General features: G+C 42.5%; 2 protein-coding genes across 2 annotated transcripts; both read left to right on the top strand.

The window, feature by feature from the left end:
- Nucleotides 1-6,424: 6,424 nt before the first annotated feature.
- LOC145411533 (uncharacterized) lies at nt 6,425-7,199 on the top strand. The gene is made up of 2 exons (XM_080281544.1): nt 6,425-6,509; nt 6,688-7,199. The coding sequence occupies exons 1-2, from the start codon at nt 6,425-6,427 to the stop codon at nt 7,197-7,199; spliced, it is 597 nt and encodes a 198-aa protein (XP_080137670.1).
- Nucleotides 7,199-10,123, top strand: LOC145411532 (uncharacterized). The gene has a single exon (XM_080281543.1). The coding sequence runs from the start codon at nt 7,199-7,201 to the stop codon at nt 10,121-10,123; it is 2,925 nt and encodes a 974-aa protein (XP_080137669.1).
- Nucleotides 10,124-11,402: the final 1,279 nt, after the last annotated feature.

The following is an 11,402-nucleotide window of genomic DNA, read 5'->3' as shown; positions in this document are numbered from 1 at the left end:
CTATATCGTTGAAAACTTAGCAATTAAAGCTCATATGTTACTGGGCTTAAGATCCATGAGAACTGAGAACATAACTATACTCCCACAAATGAATGGAATAGACTTTGATAATGAATTCATAGAGGAAATAACTTCAGAGCTCTCACCGATTGGTAGAAGAGAGCCAAAAAGAATTGGTAATATTAAAGGCTTAAACAAACATACACAAACAGATGAGTGTATAGATCCACTTACACCAGCAACCCCATCCTCCAGAATTAGTGACCCAGATAACAGTACTGATTTATCAATTTTTCCAGCCCATCTCACTAATGATTTGGTTATACCACCTAATTCATACATGAAGGTTACCATAAAGAGCAAATTACGGAATAGTACTGTTCTTGTCTTAGAAGAATTATGTAAAGTAAAGGGATTGTCAGTAGAAAACGCATTATGTCATACGAACGACGAAGGGCTAACTCAGATATTCATTATTAATCACATGAACGGGGAAGTTCAGTTGAAGAAGGGAACTTGCATAGTTAATATTGAAAAATGTTTCGCCCCTGTGAAGGAAATAAATATTGGTGGAGTAACAAGTGAGATAAAATCTACGGATAGAGAAAGAATAAAAGAGAATTTAATTCACTCAGGTGAATTTGACGAAGAAAATGATTTGTTAACCCTGCTGGAAACACACAGGGACACCGTAGCATTGCCCGGAGAACAATTAGGGTGTACTAACTTGATTAATCACATGATTAATGTGCACCCAGAAACACCACCAATTTTCGTACCAGCTTATCGCATACCACACTCCCAACGTACACTTGCAAATCAGTATGTCGATGAAATGTTAAAGCTTGGAATTATTGAGCCTTCAGTTTCTCCGTGGAACGCTCCCCTTTTCTTTGTGCCCAAGAGAAATGGAGAAATGCGTGCGGTAGTAGATTACCGTAAACTAAATAATCACACAATCCCTGACAGATTTCCCATGCCATTGCTAAGTGATGTTCTACAGAATATTGGTCCTGAGAATAATATATTCTCGACCATCGATCTCCTAAACGGATACTATCAGATTCCGGTATCTCAGGAGTCACGTAAATACACTGCCTTTTCAACAAACAGAGGCCATTATCAATATACAAGAATGCCAATGGGACTGAGGACAGCCCCGGTACGTTCCAGCGTCTTATGAATTACGTATTGTCCGGAATTTTAGGACAAGGAATATTTGTTTATCTTGACGATATTATTATCGCAACGAAGAATATTAAGGATCATCTCAGGAAATTAGACTTACTCTTACAAAAGCTTAGTGATGCTGGATTAAGAATTAAACTTTCTAAATGCAAATTTTGCTTTAAGGAAATAAATTTCTTAGGCCACAAATTAAGTTCTGATGGTATTCACACCACTGATGACAAAATACAGGCAGTGAGAGATTTTCCTGAACCCACTACGACTGACGAAGTTAGACAATTTTTAGGTCTGGCTGGGTACTATAGGTCCTTCGTACCACAGTTCTCTCATATAGCCTTCCCTCTATTCCAACTACTCAAAAAAGATGCTGTATTCCAATGGGAAGAAGAACAAAAAAGGGCATTTAACAATCTAAAAATTAAACTAACGAATGCACCTTGTTTAGCATATCCGAATTACACGAAATCATTTCTTATTTGTACAGACGCATCAGTTAAAGGATTAGGGGCTGTACTGATGCAGGAAGATAAAAGAGGAAAGAATCAACCAATTGCATTTGCCAGCAGACAAACAAGAGGTGCGGAGAAAAATTATAGCACTACAGACTTAGAGGCACTTGCAGTGATTTTTGCATTACAAAAGTTTCGAGATTTGGTATATGGTTACGAAATCCACTTATTCACCGACCATAAACCACTGGTGGGTATGTTTAAAGAAAAACTCCTTTCTGGGAGGAGAGCAAGATGGAAATGTACAGTTGAAAATTACAATGTACAAATACATTATATACAAGGTAAAATGAATATAGTAGCTGACGCATTATCTAGGAACCCGAACACAATTCAGGTCGCGGCGTTAGATCTCAAAGGAAATATCCCAAACCACGAGGATATCGCAAAGGCACAAAGACTTGACCCAGTATGGTCAAAAGTAATATACAAGTTAGAAAGTGGAGATGACATACAATTACCCAAACTTCATGTTCCACTTGAACAATTCACAATGGTCAATAATACATTATACAAAATTAACTCTAAACAACCAAAACGCCAAAGAAATACTAACCAGTTGGTAGTACCTAATGACATGATACCCCAAGTATTACGAATGATACACGACAGCCCACATGCAGGACACCCTGGAAAGGATAAGACATTCAACCAAGCCCAGCTATTATATTACTGGCCTTCATTACGAAGAGATATAAACAATCATATAGACAGATGCGAATCATGTGCGAAACACAAAGGATACCCAATCACACCTGCACCGATGGGTAATTACCCAGTACCACATCAACCATGGGACGTTGTCGCTGTTGATTTACTCAAGATGCCATTATCATACAATAATAACCTATACTTATTCGTAGCAACGGATCATTTTTCCCGTTATGTCATTTTAGCTTCAATTAAAGATAAGACAGCAGAGACAGTAGCAAAGGCAATAACAGATAATGTAATATGTCGCTTTACTACCCCAAAGTTATTAATAAGTGATAATGGAGGAGAATTTAATTCTGAGATCTTACAAGAAATATGTAAACAATACAACATCAAAAAGGTTAACGTTTTGGCCTATCACCCAGCATCGAATGGGTTGGTAGAGAGACAAAATAAAAAGGTATTAGATGTGCTACGACACATTCTCAGTGAAAATTATGCAAGCTGGGATGATTGGATTCCCAGAGTAGAGGCCTCCATTAATGGGTCTATAAATAAATCCATTGGTGACACACCACATTTCATTATATATAGCACAGATAAAAAATTACCATATGAGCTCCTAGAAGGTGACAGCATGCCTATATACAATTACGATGATTACTCTAAACTCCGTTTACGTGAATTCCAGGACATTCACAAAAGAGTAAAAAAACAATTAACGATGTACAAGGAAGAAATGACGGAGGCATTTAACAAGAAGGCAAAAGATTCACCTATCAGCTTAGGAGACATTGTTTACGGAGTCATTCATACGAGAGACAATAAATTATCCCCTAAATTTGAGGGCCCATACAGAGTAATTAACATAAAAGCAAACAAAGTTTTAATTAAGTCACTTTCAAGTGGCGAGGAAAAACAAGTTCATATTGACCATTTAAAACGAGTTTCAAGGGAATTATCACATAATTATTCAGCCTCGGATACAACCGAACAGGTGAACGTACCTCAAGAAACCAAGCAAGAACACAACAATGATTACAAAAAGAAATTAAGGTCATATACCAAACAATCGAACATAGGTGCAACTATTCCAATGAAATCTACAGTACATCATTTACGAGAATTAAATATCGATTTAAACTCCTTCTATAAATGAAATAACAGCCAACCGTAACGCACATCATCACTATCATCAACCACAGCTTTATAGGAAATTAATAGATTTTTTTTTTCGGTAGGTTACGATGAAGGGACTTATGCTATGGATTCTCCTATACATAGTAAGAGTATATGCGCACCTAGACCCCAAGCATATAGTACGACAAGGATGCCTCATAGCTCCAACGGCCACGACTACAATCGTCAAGGACGTCATGAGTACTGAAATAGGTCTAGATTACTTGTATGACTTACCTACTTATGTAGAAAGACTTGCGACGCCGATGCGAACTCTGGACTTCAAGATAGGGAATTATGTTTCACAATCACATAACACCAAGGAAGTGGATGAAATGGTGAAGTTAGCGAAATGGAAACTAGAACAGGCGAAGTCAACTATGCTCGTCATGATCCAAGATCTCCCATCTTATGGAACGGAGGTACTGAGCGACAGGAACAATATCACACGTACTCGCCAAAAGCGCGGTTTGTTCGATCTGGGTGGCGCAATTCTTGGGAACATCTTTGGATTGGCTACAGAAGATGACCTTAAAGAAATAAGCAACAAATTTAATAAGATAGCTCAGGTACTAACATACCAGGATAAATTCATCACAGGACAGAACTCGGCAATGAAGACAATTGTGAAAAATCTGAAACGAGCAGAAAACGTAGCTCTCGAGAGTATAGATAAAATAAATAACTTGGAGGGTAACGTTACTCTTTTCCAGCACTTCTCCATCATCACAGAACATATTGACACGATTCTACTACAATTAGAGAACACTAGAGATCATTTCAGGGTACTTATGCAAGGAATTTCGAATGCTGGTGATGGCAAGATCACAAATGACTTACTCCCAGTTCATGAGCTACGTCAGATAGTTAGTCAAGGCATACATAAACATAAATTGAAGCCATTGTTCCGCAGTAGGGAATTTATGCAATATTACCCATACTTAGAAGCAACACTAACACCTACATCAGTGATAGTTCATGTACCATTCATCACGGAAGACCTGTTCACAGTATACCAAATACACCCTTTCCCCTATAGAAACAACAACACTTTGGTCATCATCAACATCAACACAGACACCGAACTCATCATGGTCTCCAAGAGACGAGACACTGTCACTTTCGCAAGTGAGTCAACGATTGAGCGAAAGTGCCGCACATCCTTACATGCTGTTCATCTTTGTCCTGCGTACATTTTCACGTTTCAGCCTACTGATACGGTCCCTTGTGAAATGGCTATCATCAGCAATAACAATATTCATCATCATTGCAACTTCACTTTTGCTCCAGATAAACTTGTACACCATCAACGCATTGGACACTCGCAGTTTTTTTATTTCCCTCATAACACATCAGTTTACATAGTCTGTCCAGATATACCACCATCTCATACATCAGCCTCAGGATTATACATAGCACCAGACTACTGTGCGGTATTTACACCAACCTTGTCTACTTCTTCCACCATCAATCACTACGCCATTCTCAACCATACACACAAACATTTCCACCCACTGCCTGACATGAACTTAAATATGAGCACAAGTATTAAGCTGACTTCACCTAAGTTTGAAACTATGCAGCTGATCAATGAAACAATGAAGCCCTGGGAAGATTTGAGTTTGAGTATGTTCAACCCATATTATGTGTATAGCCAAGCACCTTCTGTCTTTATAATCATCTGCATTGTAGTTGCAGTACTGCTGTTGGCAATGCACAGAATGCATGCAAGAATTGCTAATTTGGAGTCATTGTTTAGTGGGGGGAGAGTTAACATCACAGTTAATCACCCTGAATGAAGTGTATATATTTTGTATATAGTATTAAGTATATATAAAAAAAAAAAAAAAAAAATAATAATAATAATAATAATAACACAAAGAAGAATGACCCATATATGGCAGACCAGTACCATTATCTTTGAATGAAATATTAATAACTCTTACAATAATCTTAATTTTAAACTATTTTTATTCTTGCATGTATGCATTTCACTATAATATCCCAAGTACATACTGTATTACAGTTAAATAATTTACTTTCATGCATTTATTCCAATATGTATTCAACTTATTTAAAATGTAATATTACTGAATAATCACTATTTACTATGAATAATATATGTATACAATATTCATACAATTATGTTACTTTACAATATTCTGTATTTCACTTAATTAGCTTATAAGTTCATTATAATGTGTATGTAGTATGTATTAATATATTATAACTATTAAATGTCGATGGTACGCCATTTTCGCGTGGCCGAGCAAATATAGGACTACATAATAGGTAGATAGATAAATAGATAGATAGAGAGACAGATAGAAGCAGGAAGTCAAATGATGAGAAGGTGTTGTGTCTGCGAGAATCTAGCAGCGCTAAACATTACACGGAGGAAAGCTGACGACAGCGGCCAGTAAGGAGATGATGCAGTTAGCTGTCAGCAGTCCTCTCGTGAGAAAGTTCTGTTGCCATGAGGAACATACGTGACACACACACCCCTACTACACCAGATTTTAGGAAAGAGAGTTTAGAAGGAGACAAGCGACCCTAGAGAGAGGTCGAGACGGAGATTAGCCTTAGAACAGAAAGAGAGAGAGATAGCGAGACAGGGAAGTAGCTACCCGGGAATTATACTCTTATACCTGTTTAATATTTCCAAGACAAATAAAAATAGTCCCATACTATTCTTTACCTCTCCCGTCACTACATGACATCTGGTGGGGAAACTACTACAAGATATAAAAGCCGCTCGACCACAAGTCTAAAATATACTTCTCTACAAGTAACTACGACACTTGTACCGAGACTATCCTGACATTTTTCTGTGTGAATAAGAGCTGACAACAAGACCTCTGCTATTTTAATGAAATCCTACAAGCTATCTAGGCATGTCTGAAAAAGAAGACGACCCCTACAGACAGTCTGCCTATGGATCTACGGCTGATTCCCGAGTTCAACGGATCATCGCACGGTGTGAGTGAATGGCTGGACAAGGTGGAGTTGGTGTGCAGTCTACGTGGGATTTCGGAATTGCACAACATCGTCCCGCTAAGGCTTACTGGCGGAGCATTTGCGGTTTACTAGCAGTTGAGCAGTACCGACCGACTTATCTACAAGAAGATTAAAGAGGCGCTTGTTTCTGCATTTGCAGTCGACCAGTTTCGTGCTTATGAGCAATTTATCACTGGAAAGTTGGGCGATGGTGAACCAGTGGATGTGTACCTTGCTGATTTGCGCCGTCGGGCAGGGTTGTTTGGAGGTATGCCTGACACCAGCCTTGCTTGTGCCTTTGTGACGGGTCTACCTGATGCTGTCCGCCGTACCTTACGAGCTGGTTCACGCATTGAGGCAATGGATATTGGCCAGATTTTGAAAAGAGCTCGTGCTGTGTTGGCGGATGAGCATGTTGGCGCAGTTGTGGCAGGAGCTGCGTTTAGACCTGCACATTCTGAGGGTGAGACAGCATCTGTAGCCTGCCGAAGTTGTGGACAGCCTAATCATTATGCCCGTGACTGCTTGGCCAGGCGTGAAGGACGTAGGAGTGGGCGCAGCAACTACCGATGTTTCCGCTGTGGCGGCCGGGGACACATTGCTTCAGCATGCTCGGGAAACTTCACTGGAGAGGTGGTGTCAGCGCCAGCTTCCTCTCCAACGCAGCAGTGATGGGCGCTCTGCCACAAACTCGGTTGGTTGTAGATGGTGTGAGTTGCGACACACTAGTGGACACCGGTTGTACGAAGAGCATTGCACATGTGTCGGTGTGTTCCAATTGGACGAAAAATAAATTGAGTGTGACAACGATGAGCGGTGAGCAATATTTGTGTGAAGGATCGGGTGTGGTATGCGTCCAGCTGCCGTCTGGGGCTGTGTCACCTGTGGAGGTGTTGGTGGTGTCCACTAGGCCACTGAACTTCAGCTTCATCCTTGGTATGAATGGCATACGTGCTTTCAAAGGGGTAACCGTACGAGCACCTAATGATGTTAAGTTTGGTGTTGATGAATCTGTGCAGTCTGTTATGGTGGCAGCACCAACAGACCACATCATTGATGAGAGGGATTTTACAGTGACTTATGAGGCAGCAACAAAGAAGTGGACAGTGTCTTGGAAGTGGTGTAATAACTCAGAAAACCCATGTCTTGTGAATACTACTACAGAGTACCGGATTCAGCCTGATGTTCGTGACGAATATGAGCGTGAACTGTTGCAGTGGATTGAGGATGGTTGGTTAATCCCCTACGATGAGACACTTCATGGACCAGCTGAGGGAACAATTCCACTAATGGCTGTTATCCAACAGAATAAGGGAAGTAAGGTACGCCCTTTGCTCGACTTTCGGGAGCTGAATTCCTATCTTAATCCACACACAGCCGACGCAGACGTATGCTGCGAGAAGATAAGAGAGTGGCGTCGCTGTGGACAAGATGTCGGACTCATAGACCTGCGTAAGGCCTACCTTCAAATTCATGTGGACAGTGCATTGTGGCCATACCAGACTGTTGTGTTTAAGGGACAAAGGTACTGTCTGACGAGATTGAGATTTGGGTTAAGCATTGCGCCGTTAGTTATGAAACGAGTCTTGAGCGCTGCATTGAGCTGGGACGAAAGAGTTAATCAAGCAACTTCTCCATACTTAGACGACATACTGGTGGATCAGAGAATAGCGTCTGCAGCTGATGTGGAAACCCATCTCAATCATTACTGTCTGGTCTGCAAGGCGGCTGAGCAGGTATCCAAGGGAGCCAGAGTTTTGGGTATGAGGGTCTGGGGGGAGCGACAGGGTCTCTTCTGGCGACGGGATAACGACGTCGGTGAGATTCCTAAGAAGATTACGAGACGTTCGGTGTTTTCCTTGTGTGGGCGCCTCACAGGCCATTTGCCCGTTTGTGGATGGTTGCGGGTGGCAGCTTCATATCTGAAAAGGAGAGCCAATGCACTCACTACCTCTTGGGACACTGAAATCGATGATGCGGAGTTACATTCTATGCTTGTTGAAACTGTACAGCGAGTGAAATCTGCGGATCCAGCTCATGGCCGTTGGGATATTAGTGGTAGTGAAGCTGTCGTGTGGGTGGACGCCAGTTCACTTGCTATTGGAGCCATGTTGGTGGTGGATGGCTATGTAGTTGAAGATGCTTCCTGGCTGCGGCAAGATGAGTGTTCCCACATCAATTTGGCTGAATTGGATGCTGTACTACGGGGTGTGAATTTGGCTGTCGCCTGGAAGATGGTAAAGGTTTGCCTGATGACAGATTCGAGGACAGTGTATCACTGGGTCACGGATTCGCTGACAGGAAGATCACGTTTGAAAACGAAGGCTGCCAGTGAAATGCTGATTCGACGGCGTCTGGAAACTATAAGGAATGTGGTTTCTGAGTATGGCGTGCAATTGAAAGTGAAGTATGTTACCTCTGCTGAGAATAAGGCTGACGCACTAAGCAGGGTGCCAAGCAAGTGGTTGTCCCCTCCGCGTGCCCAACTAGTGTGTGGGGCTGTTACATCGACCTCACAGGATGACATCTCTGACATCCATATAACCTGCGGGCACCCAGGCATCAGGCGCACTCTGTACTTTTGCCTCCGTCTTTTCCCAATGACTACTAAACGACCAGTGCGTGACATCGTCCGTCAGTGTAAGGAATGTCAATCAATCGACCCTGCACCTGTGAAGTGGCAAAATGGAATGCTGGGAGTCTCGGTTTGCTGGGATAGGGTAGGCATGGACGTTTGTCACATCCAAGATCAACACTACCTAACCTTGGTTGATTGTGGTCCATCGCGGTATGCCATCTGGAGGAGACTACGTCGGCAAGATACTGCGTGTATGGTTGAACAACTGGAATCTGTCTTTTATGAACGTGGGGCACCGAAGGAACTATTGACGGACAACGCCACCAGCTTTCGCAGTTCAACATTCCGTGAGTTTGCAAGCCGCTGGGGAATGAGACTTGTATATCGCTGTGCATACGTTCCTTCAGGCAATGGAATCGTTGAACGTTGTCATCGTACAGTGAAGACAATTGCAGCCCGGAAAGGTTGTTCTATAGCCGAGGCAGTCTATCGCTACAATGTGATGCCACGAAGTAATGATCCATCCTCCACTCCAGCAAATCAGTTATTCAAATATGAAGTGCGATTGCTCGGAACTGACGGTGTGGGAGATTGTGAGCAGCCGGAGTACCTGCAACATCCCTTCAAAGTTGGTGACAGAGTGTGGGTACGTCATCCTACCAGAAGATGCAACATTCAAAGCACTGTTGGAGTCGTTACAGACATACTTTCTGCACAGAGTGTTGAGGTTGATGGAGTGCCTCGGCATGTGCGTGACTTGCGATTGGTGACAGCACAGTTACCGCAGAGAGAGGAACGAGAAGAGCAACAGGAAGTTCAGGATTCCTGGATTGACAACGAGGACGACAGCCTGGTGATACGTCTACCTGCCAATATAGATGAACTGGAGGAATCAGCCAGGGAAGGATCCAGTGACCCTGATGAAAGCAGGGGAGAGAGCCCAGGACGACCGATGCCACGGAGAGGATCAAGGGAACGTCACCCAGTTCGCCTGTTTCAGTATAGTGATCTCCCTTAGGATCAGGGGGGAGTGTTGTGTGAGATTTAATAAAGTTAGTGTGTGTATGTGTATTGCCGTTAGCCGTTATATATTATGGTTGTTATGCATTTTGTAGTTCTTTGATGATATGTAATTGTATAGAGTTTGTTAGCGATGAAACCTTGAAGTATTTCGATTCATGATTTTTGTTCGAATCAGTTTTTCGGACTTAACATCTGCTAGTGCCCTCGCCAAGTCAGGGAGTTCACGCTGTTGGCTTGAGCAGAGAGGTAATCACTTGTACCGAGACTATCCTGACATTTTTCTGTGTGAATAAGAGCTGACAACAAGACCTCTGCTATTTTAATGAAATCCTACATTACACCCACCTACACATTCATTCTCAGCTCCGTCCCCCACCCACTTTCACCCATCCTACACTCTCAGTCTCATATCTGTCCACCTAGTCCCTCATTCCCACCCACCCACACCCTGCCACACTTACACCCACGTACATCCTGTTCGTCCATCTCACCCGCCTGTCGACTCATTCCACATCACTTCCCTGTTCAGTATGTTATTCTCACGTACACATAGTTTCATGCCCTTTTCTTTATGCAAAGAAGAAGGAACCAAAGGCCAGGAGCCCTCAAACACCCACGTACACCCACTTTCACTCACCTTTACTCCTTTACACCTATTTTCACCCACCTACACCCACTTACTGTTACACCTATCTACACCCAATTATTCTCACCTACACCCACTTACACCCACTTACACTCACCTACATCCACTTACACTCACTTACACTCACCTACACCCACTTACACTTAACTACACCCACTTACACTCACCTACACCCACTTACACTCACCTACACCCACTTACACTCACCTACACCCACTTACACTCACCTACACCCACTTACACTCACCTACACCCACTTACACTCACCTACACCCACTTACACTCACTTACTCTCACCTGCCCCCATCTACACCCACTTTTACTCACCTTTATCCATCTGCACCCAATTTTACCTACACCCATCCACACTCACCAGCACCCACTAACACCCACCTACACCCAGTTACACCCCCTTGCACCCACGTATAGTCAAATACACTTTTCCTTATCGCTATTCACACCTACCTCCATTTCCACTCCCACTATCGTCTTCTTTTTCATCCATCTACTTTCAGCTACTCCTTCTTTCTACCTGTATTTCTGTTTACTGCCACTTATATCTACCCACGTTCATCTACACCCACCTACACCCACTCTCAGCTATCTATTCCCACCTACACCCACGCAT

This window comes from Coenobita brevimanus, chromosome 90 (genome assembly GCF_032717465.1).
Source record: "Coenobita brevimanus isolate Jiangsu-jjx chromosome 90, ASM3271746v2, whole genome shotgun sequence".
NCBI classification, from domain to species: Eukaryota; Metazoa; Arthropoda; class Malacostraca; order Decapoda; family Coenobitidae; genus Coenobita; species Coenobita brevimanus.
Note: the sequence above shows the minus strand (reverse complement) of the source record. Positions and strands in the feature narration are given on the sequence as shown.